The sequence below is a fragment of the Cheilinus undulatus genome, linkage group 23 (genome assembly GCF_018320785.1).
Source record: "Cheilinus undulatus linkage group 23, ASM1832078v1, whole genome shotgun sequence".
Classification (NCBI taxonomy): Eukaryota; Metazoa; Chordata; class Actinopteri; order Labriformes; family Labridae; genus Cheilinus; species Cheilinus undulatus.
The window spans coordinates 18470436-18495012 of NC_054887.1; the positions used below are offsets into that span (position 1 = coordinate 18470436).

The 24577-nt window shown below is 39.1% G+C and overlaps 1 protein-coding gene across 1 annotated transcript; it reads right to left on the reverse strand.

Moving 5' to 3' along the window:
* Positions 1-537: 537 nt before the first annotated feature.
* On the reverse strand, positions 538-22536 carry LOC121505700 (proline-rich protein 5-like). The gene is given in 11 exon segments (XM_041781213.1): positions 538-1036; positions 1039-1347; positions 1474-1788; positions 1917-2061; positions 7579-7719; positions 7980-8071; positions 10271-10377; positions 12149-12229; positions 12972-13145; positions 17536-17625; positions 22279-22536. Coding segments are annotated over 10 exon segments (1467 nt in total). The 5' UTR covers positions 17562-17625; positions 22279-22536; the 3' UTR covers positions 538-959.
* Between the last annotated feature and the right edge of the window lie 2041 nt (positions 22537-24577).

Genomic DNA, 24577 nt, shown 5'->3' on the forward strand with positions numbered 1-24577 from the left:
ACTAATGATTCATTCATACCTGCTTCAAGACATTCACACACAGCCGTGCTTCATTACTATGGCAGCTTAAGATCCAACTCTTCTGATAAAAATATATTCTGATAAAATACTGAAAACAAATCTACACGAGTGTCTAAAGCCACTTTCTTTAATGATTTTAGTCTTGTTTTCCTCTCTTCCTCCATGCTGTTTATCACGTTTGCCACAGGTGTCACTAATTAGCTTGAAGGGGAAGTCTGCACTTTTTCAGCTCCTGCTTTTGCTACTGTTGTACTTTGAGAGGATGGACACTAGATGGCAGAGTCAGCAAAAAAGTTTTATTAAGCTGTGATGACGCTGGTTTGATGCTCTTCATATGGAGGGATAATCTTAATAGAAATATAGATGAATGTTTCAATGTCAGCCTTTTGTTTGCCCCCCCCCCCCCCAAATAACATTTTCTTTTATTATTGAAGAAAAATTTTCATGCCAGACCAAGTGCAAAATTCAAATGAATATTTTAATGATCAAAAATTAACACAAGTTTAGGTTCAGCCAACAACACAAAAAGATGACTGGTCAAACTGGAGGGTGTGATAAACAATGAAATGTTAAAGTTTGATTTTGACAACCAAAGATAATCATAGCCCTTGTCTTTTCAAGGTACAAAACAATGCATGGTGCATTGTCATAACTGGCTCAGTGTTTCTCAAAAAGTTTTGATTCATTAAAATACTACGGGATTAAATCATGTGACCAATGTCACATGTGTCAAATGATTTATGATTGTAGATTCCCAGAGACGTCAGTGCTGATGTTTCCAAAGAGTTTACAAAATCCCTAATTGTTTTTTTAAGTACTCATAATGAGGTTAGACTTGTCTATATAAAAATAACTCCGTTTATAAGAATCCTTGATGGCTGATGATGGAGTCTGTATCAAACAGCAGGAGTGTCAGGAATGTGGTTCATGGCTCAGCATTATGCGTTTCTCCCTACAACCATGTGTCCAAGCATCACGCCACGCTCTGCCTGTTGCTGTCTCTGCTGTGTGTCGATCCTACAGAACAGCGTCGGGAGAAGTCCAAAAAGATGCCGTCGTGCTCGGGCTCAGAGTCCAGAGACTCCAGGGTGTGGTCCATTATGATCTCAGGGCTGGAGGCGGGACTGGGACCGGAGCTTGTGTCGTGAGCCAGAACCCTGGAAGACATGGGGGAGTCTGACACCAGAGAGCCTGTGCAGTGAGTGTCCTCAGCTGGGGACGGTTCAGGGAGGATGCAGGGGGAGTGATGCTGGGGCTGCAGGGGGAGGGGAGCTGCAGGACTGTCAGAGTCCCTGGGAGGGGGGTCCTGATTGGAGGTCGCAGTGTCTGCACAGAGACAGAAAAAGGTTTTGAATCAAACAAAATAATCATGTTCCTGTTTTATCTCTTTAAATCTTGAAGTTCCACTTGTCAGTGATAAATTCCATATTTTTATTAGCAGTGTATTTGTACCTGAAAGTGCAGCAGAGAACGATGAGGCTTGGGAGTGGTTTGCAAGGCTGGATGTGCTGGTGTTGCTTGTGTTGCTGGTGTTATTGTCAGCAGTGGTGGCGGACTCAGCCACAGAGCTGGCCTCCTCTAGACAGGAAGTCATCTCTGACACAGAGTGTCTTCTGATACCTGCACCGCTTCCTGTGGACGAGTCGACGTCATACTCTACCACAGGGGTCAGCATGGGGACGTTGTAACTCTTGGAGCGTACCACTGGGTTCTTAGCAGAGGGGGAACTGCCTGATTTGGAAGGCCAGGAGCGCTGCAAACGCTTTTCTGTAGAGATATGATGAAATAATATAACTTTGACTTTCTAAAACATTTTCTCTAAAAACAGTCAAAACACCACAAAAGTTAAGAGAGCACAGCACACACTGTATAGTAGTGTGTGTATAAACATGCACCTAAAAGGCAGGAGGAGCAGTGCAAGTTAGAGGATCCATCTCTGGAATATAAGCCATGAGTCCCGAGGTACGGAGAGACGACCTTCTGAATAAGAGACTCCAGACGAAGGTAGTCGTCTGTTACACCTTTAGACTCATGGACTCCCTGAAAAACACAAATAAACACACGTGTGTGTTAGCTAGTAATTGTGGTGTGTTGGATGGCGGTAGTGGAAACTTTAAAAGCCAAGAAAACATTTCCAGGAGTTGAAAGAAAGAAAGAAAATGATAAGTTTGCCAAATAAGCACACTGCCAACATCATCAAATGGTGAAGACAACACACTCTAATGATATGGAGCATTGCAAGAAAAGGTCAGCTTTAAAGGCTGCTGCACAGATGTAGGGAGCAGAGCTTTGTACTATCGAAACCGAGGATGAAACAAATGTTAAAATGTCAACGACTAATGAGATTTTATTTACATATAAGGAGGTAAAATCCCTTTAAGATATGATACAGAACATGTAGGTAATAATTTATGAGATGGTTGGAGACAGCCAGCAAAGAATCTGTTACAAAGGAAGGGCTTAATCTGACTCATCCCTTATTGATAAATGGAGAGGCGATGTCTGTGACATTATGTTATGAAAAGGCTGTTATTTTACCCCAAGTCTTAAAAGATTTTTAATATCAAATCTGGGCCAAATGGGCAGAGTTTGTCTGCTCCATAGCTCCCTCTTTATTTTTCATCTCACAATCCTGTACCCTTCTGAGGTGGTGGACTCCCTTGAAACAAATATGTTTATTGAGTTTATTAAAAACGCTGACGAGGTAAAAAGTGCATGACAGGGCTTTTTACTGGGATCCAATCCAAGGCTTCAGGTGAGTAAGAGCCTGTCACCAAACGCACAGTAACAAAGACAGGGACAAGATGAGACAGAGTAAACATGACAACATACAATCAGGGCACAGTGACTATTGTGGCGTTCTTTCCTTCTAGAAAAGATATATTTGTTGCATATCTTATCAAAAATAAACCTTGAACACAAATGTTAGTTTTCAAGGGCATGAGCATTTGTCAGACAAGAGAGCCTCACCCACAGGTCTACAGGACTTGGCTATTGTAAATAGAAACCTAACGTATTGATTTTTGAATCTCATAAACACCTATTTTATCCACAACAGAACATAAACAACATACCTGATGATGAGACATTTTACCATTTCATTTAAAATATTAGCTCAATCTGAATTTGATGGAAGTAACACATCTCAAAAAAGCAGGGACAAGGCCATGTTTACCATTGTGTAGCATCCCCTCTTCTTGTAACAACAGTCTATAAACATCTGGGAGTGAAGAGACCAGTTGTAGGAGTTTTGGGAGAGGAATGTTGTCCCATTCTTGTCAAATGTAGGATTCATGTTGCACACCAGTCTTGGGTTTTCTTGGCCAGATTTTCTTTGTATAATGTGCAAAATGTTTTGTATTGGTGAAAGGTCTAGATTGCAAGCAGGCCTGTTTAGCCACAGAACAGTTGTTTGTTTTTCCTAAGTCCATTTCAGAAGAGCTTTGGCCCAAAGAAGACGACATCATGTTCATGGCTTCTTCTTTGAGGGATAAAGCTTTAACTCGCATTTGTGGATGGCACGGTAAACCGTGTTGACCACCAATGATTGCTAGATGTGTTCCTGAGTCCATGCAGTGATTTATAGCACAGAATCATGCCTGTTTTAATTCAGTGCTGCCAAAGGGATGGAAGATTACGTGCATCCAATACTGACCTTTTCTCACACTGAACCCAGCAAGGACCCAAAAGCAGGACTCAAGACTCAAAGGCAAATTCAGTGTTTATTTAATCTCACATCTCAAAAAGTCAAATGTACTGCTCCTCTTTCTACCATCCTTCTCTGCTCAGGAATGCTCAAATGTACTCAAGCTTACTCAAGCGTACTTGAGTACTCTCAAAGGGGGATTTCCAATGCCATTTCAGTAGTTTTTTCCCTTTAAATTTCTCAAAAAGGATACAGTAAAATCATCTCAAGATTTACAAGGTAGGACACATTGACATGAGGAATAAAAAGCCATTGAAAGTCTCTTGTAACCTGTTGGGGAGTTTTAAATATAAAGGAGTTTTAATGCAATTTATGCAGGTTTTTCCTTTATTTTTCCACAGACATTTGAAAGTAAAATCCTCTCAAAATGAAGGATTTGAAAAATGAAAATTAGGGCCACTGACATAAGAAAAATGAGATCTACTGAAAGTTTTTGGTCATCCATTGGGAACGTTTCAATATAAGAAACTAAATGTCACTGCACTGAAAAGGAGATTCGATGAAATTGAGCAGGTTTTCTTCATAATTCTCTCGGTCTTGTAGTAACACTATTTGAACTGCTGAATGTAAATGGATTGGAAGTCCTCTTTAGACAACTTACTAAATCTCTGATAAAACTGTATAAAATGCCAATAATGTGAGCTAAATGAGCCCCAGACTAACTAAAACAGGTGAGAAGTGACAAATTGATACTATGCAACTTATTCTTTATAAAAAAACAAGCAAAGTAAAGCCAGGGCCATTGATTTCAATGAGGTTTAAAAGCTGCAACTTGATGCACTGCAGTTATTTGCAGTTCCTGGATTCAAATGTTAACAATTGGTGTATTGATACTTTCTCTACATAAAAGCACAATTATACTGCATGTTTTTTTCAGCATATGCTTAATGTTAGTGCCCAAATAATTGCCTCTTTTCTGTCTAAGGAAACACGAGGACATTAACCCAAAATGCACCTAATCTTTGTGTAGAACAGTGGTGAAAAATGTTCAGTAAAATCAATTATTACATGCGTTAATAAAGCAAAGCAATAAAGTTTAAGACACAAAATTGTTTCCGTTTAGAAGTCTGCTACGTTAAAAGGCACAAACTAAGTCTTTTTGAGTAATCCTTTTTTAATGATTTCAAAGTTTTGATACTTTTGAGACCAAATTTTCATGCTGGCTGTGATACATGAGCCTGTATTTTACTTAAAAGTGTTCACAAAACAAAGGAAAGATCACTGAGATCCAGATCTCTGAATCATTGAGCTCATGCATCAAAACCACAGCACAGAAACAAACCACATAAATAGACCAGACCTCGGTGTATTGGCGTCACAGAATGAGAAGGAAATTACTAACAGATGAAACAAGAAGTAGCAAAAATCTGAGCTAGGTTTGATCTCTCTTATGCTCTCTTTACACTGGCTCTGTTTTCTGATGATGAATTATTCTTGTTGGTGGAACAAAAACAGAACAAAACAGAATCATTTTGCAGAACACTGTGTATCTGTTCATATATGATTAATCAGAGAATATATACATTGTTGTCTTCTATTATTGTGTCATATTTACTCTCCATATCTTACTCTGTCTGCCTCACTTGTCCTGTCTCAATATGAGTCTGGAGGCAGCAGTTTTGGGTCACTGAGTCTCTACAATGACGTCCAAAGTTAGAGAAGAAAACAGACACAGTTGAGAGCACATTCACTCCACTTGTCTCCTCTCGTATTACATTTGAGCAATGAACACCTTACTTAAGAGGAAAATACATGGTTGTTTAAAGAGAAGCCTGCAGATTAACTCTATGATCTCTCAGGATCCACATTAGTTGATTTACATTTGGAAACAACCACTGATAATATAATTTGAGCATTGTTTCACTTCTCAGCTGGGAGTTCTAGATCAGGGCTTTCAGGTTAGCCTATAGTAGCAGCAGCAAATTTTATTCAGCTGCAGGGAAGAGCCATCGATGAGAGGAGGACTGTCATGTGCTGTACTGTTGTCTTTCTTTGGGACTACTCCAAAGAAACCACAATAGTTGGTTTTTACTGTTTTTGTGGAGGTTACAGTTGAGATCATCAGTTTACAAGGACTAATATGAGAGTAAATCTCAATTTCGTTTGTAATGCAGAGTTTTAAGGTGGTGTTTAGTTAACTGGATAGTGGTCCGTGATTTGTTTGGACAATTTGTTAGTGTTATCAGTGGAGGACGGTATTTAGCGGTCTAACTTAGAGTTAACAGTGCTAATGTGAAGCTAAGTGCTGTTGTTGTTTTACATGTTAAACGTAAGGGTAGGTTGTGCAAGTGGCTGCCTGACTGTAAGGAGCAGCTCAAAACTTTCATTATGCTTGATTAAACAACTCACACAAAGACAAATAAAATAATGTTTTTCTGCAGTTGTTTTTAAGGTCTGGTCATGTGTAATCTGTTTCAAGCAGGTTAATAAGAAGTCGGGCTTGGATCAAATTCAGACAGAAACACGTTTCCTTAGCAGTGACAAAAAGCCATCAGTGTTTTAATTTCTGTATGTTTTATTACTGTTAAATGTTGGTTATTGGTAACATGGCTCTCTAAAGCAAATGTTCAACAGTTGTTTTAAATGGCTAAAATTCTGGAGGATTGCTGGTCATTTTAGCTGGAGACTCTGGCTTAAATGTCAAGATGTGGACATGAAATGCTCATAACCATCCGTCTTTATCTGAAAAGTGTTCTGAGGGTTTAGTTACTCTTTAATATTTTCTACTTGTTCAAATTGAAATGATAAAATCACAATCATTATTTTGCATTGAAGAGGTTTAATTCCTCCTTTTTATTTCTCAATACTTTTGTTAATCCCCCTGCAGCCTGCTCAGGAATGGTCTATTTTGAAAAAGTGACATAGAATCATAAATTGTGAGTGTATACAATAACTACATGGTGTATAATACTTGATGTGAAATACTACTGGTGGTACATCTCTTATACAATAATGATCTTGGTGTATAAAGCTGAACGCAATAGTATTTAATGTGCAACAGCATTCTTGTGATTTGAAAATACCACCCAGAATTCCTTCATCACTGAATCATAAAAATGCACCCAATCTTTTTGAATGAATTTTGCCCATACCCTGTGTTATGACAATAACATTCTCTGTTCTTGATTGTAAAAACAGCCCCGATTGATGCACAACAACGATGTCGAGAAAGACAAAAAAATGCAGGAGATCCTGCATGTTGTCTGCATGAGGAGCAGACAACATCCCCATTAAATAATATGTAAACAACCGTTTTCCTGTTTCTAGAGAAAATGAAGGTGATGGATGGCTAACTGAATCTAAGAATAACTACAAAGGGTTGAGAAGATAAAACCAATAAACCTGGTTCATATGAAGATTATCAACACTTTTAAAAGGTGATTTCAGTTACCTGTTCCTGTTTCTCCCAGTACATCATGTTTAAATATTGACCAAGTAAACCAAAGTATCCACAGAGGATGTTTAAGTGTTTTAAGTCTTGTCAAATAAAATTTTATGTAGCCAAAAAGGCCAGAAAAATAATGAACCTTCTGTTTGTTTTTGCGAACACAGGGGTCTTATAGTGGAGTGTAAACATTGTTATTTCACACAGACAAACATAACACAACTTTTCAGACACAGGCGGGACGCAGAGGGCACTGAGTGGTCATGGGAAGATTACTGCGCTCTGTGTCCACACTGAGATTACTTCCTGTGAGATCCCTCTACAAGAAAAAACTGCAGCTCTGTGTACCCTCTGCTCCTCTTTCCCCATCTGTTGTCATTTACCCCCCACTCTCTGCTCTGGGACTATGCGGATGAAAGAGACTGTCAGGCAAACAGGGGAAAAACATGAAGAAAGAGGTGTGTACCTGTAGTATGAGCAGCATCTGTATGATAGACGGAGGGACTCTGGCTCGGGGTCGAGACAGAGCTTCGTCCAGTTTGAGGTTGAGGGTGATGATGTTTCTGAAGTGGAGCAGAGCTAGCTGACGCACCGACGGCTCCTTTCCCTGAGAATAGACACACAAAGAGGTGTCGACACAAAGTTTATAAGAGGAATAAAGGTATTAGAGTCGGTATGTTTACATGCAATTAGGACAAGTCAAATTATTGTCTTATTCTGACAAAAACTGGACTTTAAATTTAAACATGTCTCCCACTGTGCACACAGTATATACTGGAACAAGGATAATAGTACAGATAAACTGGCTAATCAAACTGTAACCACCCAAATTTATAATGCATGTAAATAAACTGTTTGTATCTCTACCTGTACGGGGTAGAAGATTGCCTGCAGCATGGAGAGAACATCACAGAAGAAGAAGTCCCATGTGTCGGCCAGAGAGTCCAGCAGCTTCTGACCTTTAATGGAAAAAGAGAGCAGAAAATCAGGCAGGGTTGTCAAAATAACAGATTTTTCAACATTCGGACACAATCAGAGCAAAAATCTAACAATATAGAGAGCTGTTTCAATTCCAAAATCACACAAATTGAAAATTAAGCATGATTTTTATGAGAATGGACAGTGAAACAATATCTCAGAAGAAGTCCAGCTCAAGATAAAGAATACAAAATAGCAAAACTTGATATTCTGGATGGATACCTAGCAGGCTGAAACAGCAAACATCCAGGAAATAATTCTTCATCAAGTTTTTTATCAACTATTTATATCCCTGCCATTGTATTTTCATCAGTGATGTTGTATTTATATTTTAGATGTTCATTTTCTCACATTTCTTTCCTACTTGTTGTCTTTCTTTTACAAAAGTTTGCACACTGACTTGTATTCACCACAGATGTTTGCAGCACATCTGCTGTAGTCTTGTTCGTCTTATGTTTTTTGTTTGGTTTTGCTTGTTGTTTTGTTATGCAAAATACTTTTCTTAGAATACAGTCCCAACAATAGTTTGTTTAGCTGTATACCCTGTAAATGTTGAGGTATTTTCATTCCATGTGACAGACATGTATTTTGAAGAAAGGGTCCCAAACTTTAAAATAAGAACTTAACAGGTATTTAAAGCTCTGAGAGTCACCATGTGCTCTTGAATCAGCTGTAATGAGACCTCAGTGTTTTGCCTTATCTTAAATTTCTCTCTAACTGTGGGTTAATTGACGTATGTAATCACTTCCTGTCTGGTTGCTGTGACGACAGCACAAAAAATCAGTCACAGTCTGAGTGTGTCAGAGAGTGTCAGAGAGTTTAATCATTTCAAAGGTGCCTTAAATAAAGGTCACACATAAACCACAGCACAGAAATTTCAGTGTCTTGTTCTCACCGCTCTAGTGGTTTGTTGTAACTCTGCCTGGCTGTGAGTGTGAAGAGATAAAGCCAGTTAATGTGTGTAGTTAAGGGTTAACAAGTATTCTTATCCCCCTCAGTACTTATTTTTCCATCTAGACCTTTGAATTTTTTCCTTTTGAGATAAAGAAGGCTTTACATTGAACTTTAACTTTTCTAGAAATGACACTCGGGGGTTGACATTCCTCATGAAAGCCCTGAGGCTGTAAACTGCGAACAAAGTTAAACTTTAATGTGGACACAGAAAATAACAGACATCATTGTACACCAGCTAGTGAAACATTCAGTTCCTTCATTCTGTTTTTTTTAGCACCAAATAACAGCAATACTAACTCATTATCGTTGTGCTAATCCTTTTTTAGTGGTGTTTAGAAAACAGAAGCATGCTTTTTATGGTAAACTAAGAGAAGTCAGTAACATGCATTCAGAAAAAGTTGAACTTTGTATCAGTTTGACTAAAAGTGGACTTTGTAGATGCATACAATCATGTTAGACCAGCTGAAATCATACTCAATCAGATTACTCAAAGATAAACAATGTGGTTGGAAAATAATTTTCTGCATGTAAACACTTCAAATGAAGCAGACTGAACTAGACATTTTGTATATTCTCCAAAGTCAAAAGTCTTTGACCCTTGACCCGGAAGGGAACAGCATAAAGACTATCATAACAGGAGTTCCATTGTCAAAGGTGGAAAGAGTACAAGAGTTTTGTACTCAGGTAAAAGAAAAGTTAGATAGCTTAAAACGTACTTAAACAGAAGTAGAAATACTGCTCTATAATGCTTCTCAAGTAAATGTAAAACGTTATTCATTTTAAGTTTACTTAGAGTACTGACTAGTTAAATTTGATACCTAAGGTAATCAAAAGTTAAAATATGATTTTTTTTCTTTACATAAAAACGCAAGAGAACATAAGACTTCTACTATTCTGTTTTTAGTAAAAGTACATATTTCTAATAAATAGCAGTGGAAGTGCTACTTATTAGGTCCACAGTAATTAGCTGAAAGGGTGTATATCAGCATCTAGGGTAATGGAGCTGGACATGTTTTCGTCAAAAACTCTATTATCTTGCTGTGCATGTAAACTGCGATCTTCAGTCTTGACTGAACTGCGCATGTAAACGTACTGAGTGTTAACATGAATAGCCGATCAAAACATTTGGGTTGTTGATCTAAAAACATCAATTCTGCATTCCTCATCTCTGTACTAGTGGTGTGTCTACAGGTTATTGTTTAACATTGATGTGTTTTTGTGTGTACCTTCATAGAAGCGGATCTTGTCTCTCAGTATGACCATCCCCTTAGTGAGCAGCTGGTTTTGAAGGTACTCGGTGAAGAAGGAGCCCAGCTCCGTCTTCAGCAGCTGCCTGCAGAGAACACGCACACTAATGAGAGCGTTTATACTGCATGTTGAAACAGACATGACACACAGTCTCTAACATGAAGCAGAACTAATGAGTTCTGGTGCACTGCAGAGCAACAGTGTTTGAACAGCAGCAGACTCAGGAAATGAGAAAATGTTGTACACAGTGAACTGAAAGAACGGCTGCAACATCAGAACTTTCAAACTGCAGGATCATCTGATTAACTGTTAACAAGGCTGCCGTTTAAAGAAACAGAATCTAAAATTGAATCTTTGTGGCACTGAGGAAAATCCCTGTGGAAAAAAAAGTGTTTTAACACATAAAAATAGAAATTCAAGAAGCTTGTGTCTCTAACTTTATGCAGAAAAGCCCCAGGCTATGTTAGTCTGATACTCCATGTGAAGATTGCTGTAATTTGTGTGCCTGCATGTGAAAACTGTTTATAGTATACATGTATGTACAGTATATCTGTGTTTATGTGCCGTGTAGCGTTTGCAGTACATGAGAGGAGATAGTTTTGACAGCTCTGTCACAACCGCCCTCAGCTACACTGTATTTACACACACAGTAGTGACCCCTCTGTAACCTGGCTTATTCCTCTTAAAGCAACTTTTAATGTGTTTGTGACTCAGTGGACAGTAAACTGTCAACAGCAATTACAGGGAATGTGTTGATGTTTCACAAAGACTAAATTTAGTGACTGTAGTTGCCATTAAAGCACACATACAGGGGACCAGAGGTTTTTCTGACAGCAAGTAAAATTGAATCTACAGGAGGAATATGTATGAAATTATAGACGAAAACACTACAATTTAGTGGTTCTTAATACCTTAAATGTATCTTCTGTTTTTGGCATTCAGATACCAAGTTGAATGCACTTACTTCCATCCACACTTTGCATTAACAAGACCTGTGCAGGAGCAACCTGTAATTGAGAATCACAAGTCCTCCTCTTCTGCAAACAACCGCCCATGCATCATTTCCATGGCTCTCAGGCTAACTATAGTTTATTTGAACTGGTAATAGCAATGAATCAGGAGGAAATAGCCATTAGCTAAGAGGCAAGTACTGCCTCTTCAACAACTTTTCTCCCTCAGAAACCATGATAAACATATTGGGGTACAGGTCAGGTTGACCAAGACAACAAGTAAGGACTGCTGTGTCATTTGTTAATGAGCTGGTCCTAAGAGCTGTCTCTCGTATGTGAATGACGGGAGCCAGCTCCCAATCAAGAGACAGTTTCTCTTTTTCCATTTTTGTTTCTTATTTGATAGAAATAGAAAGCCAAAATGGTAAGAAATAAAAAGCTGCTTAGGAGCTGAAAGACAGGATTTTATTAACTTGACACACCAGATAGACTGTTTCATAAATCCACTGCATGGATTTCACATCCATCTGGGAAACCTCCCATATAGAGCATTTGGGAAGGGCAGGACTTTTCATAAAATTCTCAGAAGCTGATTGGACAAAAGTGTCTGTCACATTTATGATGGGCCAATTGGAGCTACAAGACAAAAAGAGAAAAAAGGCATTTGCAGCTCCAGTGCTAACCTGAGCTCTGATAAAGCTACCGCTATACTATAGCTACATCCAAGCTAACCACTACACTGAAGGCAGCCATTGCTAACAGCTCACAGTACAACTTCTGTACGGGTTTTCATCTAAGTTAACGAAGTTATAAATGGTGACTTGGTCTTATCCTAAAATACAAACCAGCCCAAGTGCACAAACAATAAACAAAAAAAATAAAACAATTAAAACAAATGACACTAACCTGACACCTTCATTCAGAGTGTAGAGTTCATTTTCCCCCAGCTCCTTCTTCTGGAAAACTGAAATCACTGCACCGTGGATGCTGAGAAGCAAAACAAAAAACAGAGATTAGAGCACACACCTTCCTCCTTTAAACTGAGGTATAATTAGTGTCTTAAGTATCTTTATGTGAACACAAATCTTGGCTTGTATAAGAGGCAAAGTTTAGAAAGCAAAAGAAAACACTTGAGATGGAAGCATCCATCCACAGAGAGCTGGACTGATGGATGTCATATCATTTTCTTCTCTTGGCTGTTCCGGTTTGTCAGCTTGAGTGTTTGTGTCAAATCATATGATTTCAAGATGTTGAAAAATGAGCAAACTTCTCTAAAGCCACAACATTGAAAAATACAACAGTAAAACAAAGATTATGTATAAAAACAGTAAGATATGAAAAGGTCAGGGAGGACGTGAGCTTGTTCCAGTGAGGGCTCCTTGAATGTTTTGCTGTAAAATAAAACTGAAATGCTGTAAAAATAACCAGAGAAATAAAAGAGAGAGGAAAGAAAGAGAAGAAAGGATTCTGTGATGCAGAAAGAGATGAAAAGATGAATAAGAGAAAGATGGAGATCAAAAGAGACAGAGATTGACCCCCAGGGAAAAGAGATAGAATGTGTGTTAAAAAAAGGTCTGTATTCGTAGCATAAATAACGCCACTAACAGCTTTCTGCTGGTGATGTTTATTGAACAAGGTACAGCAAAGAGGTACATTTTTATTCATACAGTCTTACACTGAGGTTTTCATGCATCACTTTAAAAAACATGTCAGTCTTTCCCACACTGACCTGTTCCATGTGGCGTTGGCTCCAGCCCTCCTCTGCTGGGTGCCTTTATCCTTGCTGCTCTCCTCTGCTACTCCTCCTTTCTCCCCTCCTCCTCCTCCTGTAGTTTTCGCCTGCGAGAGGTCAGTGAGGCTGGAGGACGAGCCGCCTCCTAACCTAAGCTTACTGTGGAGGCTCCTCGAAATCCAAAAGACAGAAAAAAAAAAAAGAATAATATAAATACACGCAAAGAGCACCGAGACTTTCACCGAAGCTGAGTCCACACTTACTTGACACCTACGGAAAAATGAAACACAGTAAGGACAACTGAGGGCAGTGGATGCCAACATTAGCATTTATTGATGGGTAGTAGGTTTTTATTAGCCATCTGTTAATGTTTACACAGGCTAATGTACGATATGACTCTGGAATCAGCAGAGACAGACAGGTACATGGAGCGAGAAAAGTAAGGTTTAACCACAGAAGAACCAAACATATTTTTATCATTTAAAATTTACTCAACTTGGAAAACCTCATTGAGATTAAGAGTCTCATTTACAGTGTCCTATCCAGTCAGAACTCCTGCAACCCTTAACCTCTATCTACTTTTGGAAGATCTAAAGAGACCACCTCCCCAAGACACAAAGCTACCTGCAGGGCATCCTAAGCTGCAAAAACAGTATACCTGAAACTCTGTTTACCCATGTCCAACTGCACTTTTGGACAGGTATCAAACATCTCTGTAAGACCACAGAAATAAGACTGTAGCTTTCAACAGGTTTTACATGAATACAATCAATCCATTCTGATAGTAACAGGTTAAGGAATGGCCTTAGAAATGAAGATAAGCTAGTGATTTAGTCTACAAGTTGTCAGTGAAGGCCAACCAATGAATTAGGATCTTGAAATTTTTTGTGAACCTCAGTGAGCTCATACAGTATCCAAAGATATCAAATGATGAGGGAAAAGAAAGAAACAAGTAAAACAGAGTCTCACTTAAAATTAAAATAAAGTAGAAGAAACAGAGGTATGAACGACACTAATATGAACTGGAGGAAGTTAGAAGGGGCAGAATTCAATAGAAACGGTGAAGGTGATTTGAAGGAAGGGGATAAAAAGTGCTGAAATGTGATGAACATTTGTGTATATGGAGGCACAGACAAGAAAGAAAATGCATAAAAGAAACAAATATCAGGACTGAGTTTGTTTGCAGCAGTGACAGGCTAAGTGGAAGAGTTGAGACATGTTTCAATCTTACATTACCACCAAACCTGTCATACTTGTAGTTCTATTCATGTTTGTTGTTTCAGTTATACTCTACTATTTGCCATTTACTGTTTGTATCTGTGACAAGATTCCAGCCTTAAATGAGTAAAAACACAGTTTCTGGAAAGGTGAAAACAAGGCAGTACTGATCAGTATTGTGGGCAGTTCTAGGATTGAGTAATTTAGCTGTGACAGTGAAGAGTAGTGATCTTAGATCTGACTTTGTCAACCCAAAGACTTCAGAAGTAGAGGAGCAAAGTAATAATGTGTGGTTTGAAAGTCAGATTACAGGCAAAGAAAACAAAATGGAAAGTTTAAAACTCCAAAATGTAACAGGTTAAGTTCAGGCAAACATGTCTCTGCTATGTATGATACTGAATATTTACTGAATATTTACATATCTATGTGTTTGTTATGTATCTAGAAAGTCTATTCAGACTGCTAAGTTTTAGTACTCCATTGTTTATCAAGTTTTAAATCAAAATACAATTTTGGCTTCCAACGATCATAAAAACAATACAATTGAAATTGAGTGATTACAGTGCCACATGCTGTGTTATGCTAGAGCATGAAGTCTGCCCCTCCCACTGAAACAGCTCTCACTTTCAATTAAGTGATGAGCAGAGGGAGCCTCATGTACTCCAATTAATTTGAAAAACAAAAGAGCTGTAGAATATGACAGAAAGGTAGCTGTAGATCAGTCATATTTTCACTTCAGGCAGGCTATATCGTAACGTTCCTGAGTCACATTGCTACCCCTTTCCCTCACCCCTGCTAGCCTGCTTTTACATTAGAGACCCTGTTCAATGCCTGAGCACACTTGTGCATGTTCTCTGTCTAATACAGTAGGTCAGCCTTTCCCGAACCCGAGGACACTGTAGCCCAAAGTGAAACCTGAACATCTTCTGGGGCCCACCATAACCCTTGTACAACTGTAACAGGGGATTCAAAGTATTTACTTCCAAATTTTTGCTTCAGATACATCAAATTTATCTTAAGACATGAACATGCATATGCAGAGTCACAAAGTAACAAACCTAGAATTTCTTTTGATATGGGCAGGTATCTATAAAGTTACCTGTATTTGCTTTTCTAATTTATCTCTTTTATAGTATACACTCTGTGAACATACAAAGGCTTACCAAGAAACTTTGTCCACAAAGACACGGATAATTTCTTATTATAGTGATGTGGCACAGAAGAATACTAACAGTGTCATCAGTCAATCCAACACTAGTTAAGTCATGCCACCGGTTCTGTTTAACATACACAATAAAAAAAAGCGTTGGGACTTAAAATTATTGTATTATCATCTAAAATTAGTATTTCAATTTCTAAAATTAGGTTTGTTTGTTTTTTTTTTTTGTTTTTTTTTGCAAATGTCCTCTCGAGGCCGACCTGCAGTATCTCCACGGCCCACTAGAGGGCCTTTGCCCACACTTTAGGAAGCACTGCAGTAGGTGATGATTCGCAAAGTAGTTAGATTGCAAATCCATCAAGAAGAAGAAAGATGAAGAGACAACCATGGCAGCTGCCAATGTCTTGTTTTTATTCTCTGTGTGGATGATGAAGTCCATCCTGCTGGATACTGTGGAGGATTTTTATTATATTTAAGATTCCAACAGTGACACTCTTCCTACTTCTACATCTACTCTGCAGTTCAGAGGATGAAATAGATCTTTGCTGAGCTTATATGATGGCTTTTTAAGACACAGGAGACATTTAAAGTTGCCTTTACACCTGCACTTGGGCTTGGCTAAGCTCATGTCAATCTGTCTGAAACCAATCTTCAAGCAGACTTAGGCATGGCACAGCGTCTGGTACGATTCTGTTCACATTCATCTTTGCTGTATTCAGCAGCCATTCTTAGTTGTCTCTACAGTCAACATAAAAGAGAAGTTGATAAATATGTTTGAATAAAAAAGACTTCAAAATTAAGTAAACTTCTAATTTCTGCAGTTATAACAACATACTTCTCCCAAAGAAAAACTCAAACGCATGCATTTTGTTTACTTACTCTAGGAAATGAAAAGGTACCACATATCCCCACTCCATGAGTTTTTGTCTCCCCCTGACTCAAATATGAAAACCAGGATGAACATCCAAAAATAAATTAATAGTTTCTCTACCTCAAACTTTCACATGCCCTTTGAATAATGCTTCTCTTAAATTCTCTTACCCTCCTTTCCCTCTTTTACTTTTTATTCTACCTTCTTTTTTTCCCTTTTCTCTCTCTCTTTGGTGCCAACCGCTGACCATGTGACCCTGTGAGCTTTTGTGCCAGGCAAACAAAGGAACTCTTTGAGGTTCAAGGGCTGCCAAGAGGGCGGGGAAGGATTTAAAGGTGACACACAATTCACTTCCTCCTCTTCTTTTTTTTCTGTCTATGTGAGGCTGGGGAGAGATAAAGCTTTATTCAAGCTTTAAACAAATACTTTTCAACCTTTTTTCCTTTTTGTATTTATTATTCCTGAGTTTCTGTGTAATTCTGAACCTTTTAGCCTTGTTATCCCAACATTAATAATGATTCATTCCCATCAAATATTTACATTAACTGCTGTAAATTAACAGAAAGGAAACTGGACGCAAAGGGAGATAAAAGAGAAAAAGAGGCCAAAATATAGATAGAAAGTGGGGAAAAGGAAGAAATGGATGGTTATAGGTGCAGTATATGGGGGGAAATTGAGAAAAAATAAAGAAGGTGTATTTATGTGTGAGCATGTGTGTTTCAGGTCTGTCTGTCAACCTAGATCTGGACTCAACTCCTTATAAATAGGTCAGTGTGAGAAACAGGAGCCCTGGGCTCAAACGCACACTCACCAGGAGACACTCAGGCACTCACTTCATGGGTCAAAGTCAGAATGACTTTTCTGAAATCTTTCTGAAAAGAATAGCTGAAAACTTCTCTTTGCAAAAATAAAAACAGAAGAAGTGAAGACTCAAAAAAAAAGTTTCAGGAAGTGTAAGGGGGAAAACCCCTGGCTGATAAAAGGAAATACATTTCTACATCTGTGAGAGTTTGTGGATGTCGATGTAACACAGAGGATACACTTTTTGTTCTTGGCCCTGACACAACAGGAAGAGCTGAGAGAGAAAACGCTGTGGTCTAATTAATAAACAAAGGAGGATAAGGGGGATGTTTGCATGAATGAAAGAGTGAATGAGGTCATTGAGGAATGTGTGAGAGTGTTTGTGTGTGTTTTTCCACTTTCATCTACCTTTTTTGTGAGTCCCAAAAGGCCGGGACAAAGACAGATAAAGGGGCGGGGGGGGAACAAGTGTTGATGCTGGAGTGGTTTTGAGTGAGTCTCAGTGTGTTTACCTCCTAAATGAACCCTCTCGTTCCATGCCTGCCTGGACAGACAGCTGGGACCTAGCGAGCGCCCTGCAACCACCTCCACTGAATCAGCATCTGAATGAGGAAATGAAAATGATATGATCACTGGATGGGACAAACCTCGGGAACTGAGCTGAGTTTCTTGTTTAAACCCAACCCACTTGAAGAGGCTTTTTTTCCTGGAAGAGATTCCTGCATGTCACAGGAAAGGAAAAGGTGTAATGATCTTTTAAAAAGTGGTTTGATTGAGTCACACTTTCAGGGGCATGCTGGCTCTCTCTAACGGTGTGCTTGGGCACTTAGAAATCAAAGGGACATCATTAATGTTGGTATTAACACATATTCTGTCTGCTTTGAAAGCATGGAAAAGCACCTAAACTTAAACAGCTCTGCCTGTTTCATATGACAGGAGTGTAACTGATCAGAACTGCATTTAAATTCCTATCACTGTTTTTGGTGTATATGTAGACAGTGTGCAGTAGTAGTTTGCCTGCAATCTAACTACTATAATTAATGGCGTGCCTGTCTGTCTGTGTCGATTTGCACACCACACCGTTGCTCCAATTGTCCTTAATATCTCTCAGAAGACTTCTTGGGTGTACTGGTTTGAAACTGGTGCCAGATTTTCAATAAAATCCGAAATTGATGCGCCTTTTGCTTAAGTCACTTTCCCTGTAAAACACACATGCTCACTGCCACAATGCCTAAGAGGAGATGGCCTTTGCTCTCAAACAGAAGTGCACTTTACCATTAGGCAAAGGTAGGTGATCGCCTGGGACCCCATGAAGATTTATAGGCTGTTTCCACTGAGCACTTCAGTTCAGTTGGGTATGGCCAGGTATGTATTTTCTGCATTTTCATATACCAAAAGTTGTCAAGCGTCCCTTAAAACGACCTGTACTGTCCTACTTTTTTGGTACCTTTCCATAGGGGGTGCCACGCTTACCTATCTGTCCCAAAAAGGTGGAGGTGACTGTCTGATTTACATTTATCCTGCAAGTAGTTTGCCAGAATTTGATTCTGCATGTCTCAATACATGTCTGACAAATGCTGAAGGCTAACGCCACCAGGATTAGCCAGTGTAACTTGTCACTGTTTTAGCTTTCTAGTGTCTGACAATCATCTACCAAGCAGGCAATATTTTACAAAGACTGAGTCCTTGATGAAAAACAGCTATGAAAATAACAAATAAAACTGCAGTAATGATTTAACTGTGATAAACATGAGAAATGCAGTAAAATAGATCAAATAATTCAGGCAGCGTGCACATAAGATGAGATAGGGAGAGTCAATGTTGTTGCAATATTCACATTTGCACAGTCAACTTTTAAGGCAGAACCAAAAGTCTTTACAGTATTTCTATAACTGCTGCAGTACATTACCACAACACTGAGTCAGCATTTTCTGTAAACTCACTTAGACAGACAGACAGACAGACAGACAGACAGACAGACAGGTGTCTCTGCTCGCAGTCTATCTAACAAGACAGTATTATAATCTAATTACAGTAAAGTGGTTGAGACAGACATTTGATACGGCATGAACTCAAATGCCCCTACTCACACACACTCACTAGAACACACACACAGATAGAGTAACACATATTTCAAGACAGTTCGTTGCAGAGGGCCAAGCTTAGCCAAACACAGCCCTAAATAAAACAACATTTTTACAGGTTAATTTCATTGCTCTACTGCCTTGTAATGGCTCTGATAAAATCTGCAGCATTAAAGTGTCTGTGAATGCTTTAAAGTTCAAGTGATGGCTTTAGCCTTCTGGATGCAAAGCATGCTTAACTCAAAGCTTACTTTTGTTTTGAAATGTGGGGAAAGTGGTAAATTCCAGGTCAATATTAGGGTTGCTGCAGTCTGCTTAGTTCAAGGTGGAAAATATATTGGTCCCCGTATGCAACCTAATCTCATAACCCGTCAGCTCTCCTCTGACAATGCATCCTTTTGGAGCCAATTTTGGGGCTTCTGGTGTAGCCAGGCATAATCTAAATAAGCGTCAAAGAATATCCAGGCCAAGTCTTCCTTTCACATGTGCTGGCCATTGGCTGCAATCTGTGTCTGTTCAAGATGCAAAAACTGTGTTGAAGAAAAGAGATGAAATCTACAAAGAGGTTGTTAGCTGCATTTATACACAGATCTCTGTTTAGAGAGATTGATAAAATGCTAAATTGTCATCAGAAAAAAAGGAGATGGTTTCCTTGATTGCATTTCAAGAAACACTTGCATGTGTAACTATTCAGCTCAATGTGAAAACAGAGCATAAATAATGACTCCAAAAGTAGCGCACACAGCAGACTGTGCTGCTGTCCAGAGGAGGGATGAGGAACATCTGATGAAAATAAACTAGCTTTCAACATAATTTTAAGAACTTTAATGGTGTTCACATTTGTACTCATCAGCTAATACTCAAATCGCAGTACTTAAACTTGTCGGGAAAAAATGCTATCAGTAGATCCTTACACAAAGACATTGGCATCATTTTGGTAACAAAACTATGCTGATGGGGTTTTTTTTTTCTTTTTTTTTTTTTTTGTCTTTTTCAAAGTTTTTTTGGGGGGAGGGGGTTAAATAATGCTATAATAAGGTATACCTCAGGATTTTTTAAAGGTTTAACAGTATTAAAGAATACCCAATCCTAGCTGGGATCAGGAAGCGATTCCACAACCAGTGCATCGAGGACTCCAGTCTTTTGGATGTGGGCACCTGCTCTACCTACTGAGCTACACCAGTACTCTTTGCTGATGTATTTGTACAACATACACAACTTAAAGGACTTTGCCTGAGAGTTTTAGTGATTCAAATTGGGGATGCACGATATTGGATTTTTAGCCAATATCAAATATGCCGGTAGATGATCATTTTAGCCGGTGCTGGTATCGATACAAGTCCTGTGATCAACTAGTGACCAATCCAAGGTGCACCCTGCCTCGAGCCAATGACAGCTGGGATAGGCTTCAGCCCCTGCGACCCCGAACGGGATAAGTGAAGTAGAAATGGATGGATGAATTTTGATTGATACCGATATTTAAATGTAGTTCAGATGTAAAACTTCAATCATTAAAACACAATGTAAAGTTTTACGATGAACAAATTAACAAAGTTCAGTTTTTAAAACACACTTTAAAGTGTAAGAAATAATAGTGAATAAAGAAAAACAGACCAGCCTAAAACTCCACTAACTTATTTGTTCATACTGCCAATACTTACAGCTGATATAGGAAGATTTTTACAGTCAAAACATTAATTGTATTCAGAGAAATGTTCATATCTGCTGATACCAATATCATGCCGATAATATTTGGAATCCCTAATTTAAACAAGAAAGTACCATAGACTGGTTATCTAGGACAATAATTCATACATGGTCTAGCATCAGGACCTACCACCACCTTAATGTCAAATCTTGACCCAAATTTATTTACTTATTCAATCGTAACCTGATGTTTTAAAGGAAAAAGTGGCATTTTGGACATAAAATGGAATAGAAAATATAATGGGATAAAAAGATGAAGACTTTTCCTTCCAACTCAAAGCACATTATACACTTTTTGCTACAGCTTATATTTTTTCCTGAAAATTGCTCTGCGACCCACTTTTGGGACCCACCCCACTAGTTGAGAACCAAGAATCTATTTTTTCCCATGAAAGACAAATAATTATCACTTGATTTTTACTAAGATCAAACTGATGTTATTTTAGTAACGTGACATTCCTACACTACCGAGCCTATTTATTTTTCTTATTGCCAAGATATCTCATTTTTTCATAGTAGTCATACTGACTATAAAAAGACACTGATAAGACACTGATTTTCACCCTCTGACTATATGATGAACATGTAGAATTAATTCAGACACGAACAGCAGTACGAGTAAGAAAAGCATGGTGCAAATTTGCTTACAAATCAAGGGTGTCAAAGTTGTTTCTAGCTTTGCTAAACTCCCTGGAAATTCCTTTGGATTGAATGATAGACATGCAGCTTTAATCCTGGTGCTGCAGATCTGCCTAGAAGTCTCTGACCAACTCTGAAGTTTAGTCTGAGACAAAACTCTGGTTATGAGAACTTTCTCTCTCAGGCTCTGGATAGATATTCATGAGTGATCAAAACAAATGAAACCAGTGAGGTCAAACTCTGACTTTAAAGCCTCCTCCGCCTCTCTCTCAGCAGTACACAGTTTATATTGTAAGTAGATATCAGAGACTCCTCTGCTGAAAATTAACACCCATAATCTGCTTCAACTGGAACACACAACACACACTCCCAGCATACTGCAGACTGGCAGAGCAACAGGGAAATTACCACCCTGCACCAGACAAGTGCTAAACTAAGTGTTTGCAGCAGGTTTTTCTGCTCTACACCGACCAGCCTCTGGCTCACAACCAAACCACAAGCTGGAGATCCTGGTGTATAAATCACTGGTGTCGGTTTAAAGCGATTTCCAACCCTGACACCAGTCTACGAGTCTGGCTCTTGTCTACCTGAGGGCAGCTAGTGTGTCATATTTGAACTATGAATATATTAAATGCACCATAACACTGAACTATGGTGGTGAAAATATAAATGTACACTTCTAATACTAAGAAAAAGAGAACTTTTCGGGAACTTGTGGCTTTCTACGTTTACTCTTAGGGCAAAAATACGGATTCATACTGCCAAATAAAAAATATATGTTATTTAATTCGTGTAAAAGGGTAAATTTAAACACACAATACTCACTTTTATGAAGTCTTCCTCACGCCTTTTACTAGCAAGTGTTTTTGGTATCTAAATCCAGTAATAAAGCTAAAAATAACCCCCGTATCTCTCTGAAAACAGGAGGTTAACACGGCGATAGATAACAGCCCACGGTCGCTGCTTTAGCGCACGTTCTCCCGTGAAGATCCCAATATGTGGAGCTGACCGGCTCCGCGTGAGCTGCTGTCACTGCTGCTTTCAAGATCCTCCGCGAGCGTCAGAGACAGAGAGGGAGCAAGAGGGAGGGAGGAAGTGAGAAATGTGAAGCAGAGAGAGAGTCTGACATATCGTGGTGTATGTGGGTGTGTGCACGAGGCTGCATGAGGTTCGTGTGTGCAAGGGTCTTGTGGGTGATACATGATGCTGCCTATGGAAAGAGTTTGTGGTCATAAATGTGTCCTTTTCACTTGACACTTTTTATTCATGTTTTGCTACATATTGTGAAGCTGCTAATGCTAGGATGTTACTACTGTTTACCATGTACATAAAGAATAACCTACAACCATTTTCTAGAACAAAGTGCATAACAAAGTAGAACTTTATGTACTACTAATTTTCCCAATACAGCCCTTACCCCTATCCCTTAGCCACATTTTACATCTGGGGTCAAGGCAAATCTCCCAGTTGTTGGCAATGGCTGCTCAAGCAACACAATAAGCTCAGTCAGGAGAGACTTTAATACAAGTGTAATTTTTTTATTTTACAAATTTTGATGAAGGAGAAATGTACAATGTCCCCAGAGATTACACTCCATCATGATGACTTTATGTACTTCAAGGGGTAGTGAGGCCGATGGCAGGATGGGATGCCCCCTACGTAGTCCAGACACCGGTACCGGTGAGGGCAGGATCAGATGAGGAGTGGACTTCTGAGAAGCTGGCCTGGGACATCGATGACGTTGCTTGGAGGAGAAGATAGAGGTATGCAGGATTAGATGAGCAGGAGACTTGTGAATAACTGGGCTAGATGTTGATGAGCTGAAGTGGAGGTGGCTAGGGTGGAGGAGGGTTGTAGTATCCTCACTAAAACGACAAGCTGACTGTGGAAGAGACACGTCAGATTTAAAATATGATGACAGGTGCATGATGATCGGTCAGGCAGAATCTGATTAGCTTAGTGATGAAGAGAGTGAATGCCCCAAATCATTAGATGATTAGAGTGAGAAGAGAAAAGGAATGAAAGAAGGGAGTGATGTGAACAAGTGGTGACTAATAAATGAAAATGAAACTATGTTTCTTCAAGTTTTGAAAAGTATTTAGCAGTCTGACCATTACACCAACAAGGACTGTATGATATCATATACACATAAATGGACTTTAAAATGGAGTTGGTCTTCCTTTTGCAGCTTTAACAGCTTCCATTCTTGCAAGGCTTCACCCACAATTTTGGAGTTTTTTTGCAGGAATTTGTGCCCATTCATTCAGTAGAGCATTTATGAGGTCAGGCACTGATGATGGACGAGAAGGCCTGGTTCACAATCTCCCTCCCAGTTCATCCCAAAGGTGCTTGATGGGGTTGAGGTCAGGGCTCTGTGTGGGCCAGTCAAGTTCTTCCACACCAAACCATGTCTTTATAGTCCTTGCTTCGTGCACTGGGGCACAGTCATGTTGGAATAGAGAAGGGCTTTCCCCAAATTGTTGCCACAAAGCATAGCATTTCCCAAAATGTCTTGGTTTGCTGAAGCATTATGATTGGCCTTCACTGGCCTCCTCCACCCAAACCTCAACTTCATGGCTGGGTTGCTGTTATTCCTGAACACTTCCACTTTCTAATAATACCACTGACAGCTGACAAGAATATCCAGCAGGGATGAAATTTCACAATCTCTCTTATTGCAAAGATGGTATCCGTCACAGTACCAAGCTTGAAGCCACTGAGCTCTTCAGAACGACATATTTTACAACAGAAATGTTTGCAAATGCAGACAGCATGGCTAGGTGCTTGTTTTTATACACCTATGGCAACAGTTGTGTGATTGAAACACCTGAATTCCAGGTCCATATAGTGAATTTTAGTGGAGGCCAAAACAATGGATTGGCTGTAAAAGAAAGAAACGCCTGTTTCTTGGCTTTTTTTGTGTGCCATCAGATGCAGCTTTGTCAGCAGCTTGAAAACATTTGGTGTTTTTGTTGTCAGCAGATTGGAATCTCATTATGTTTAATTCATAGTGAGATAATTCATAGGCAAACTAGTGAAACAGCAGCCCACTCACAACACTGGACAGTGCTTTTACTGCCAGCAGAGGAGGCGACTCAGCAGCTACACACAACTACTGCTGTGT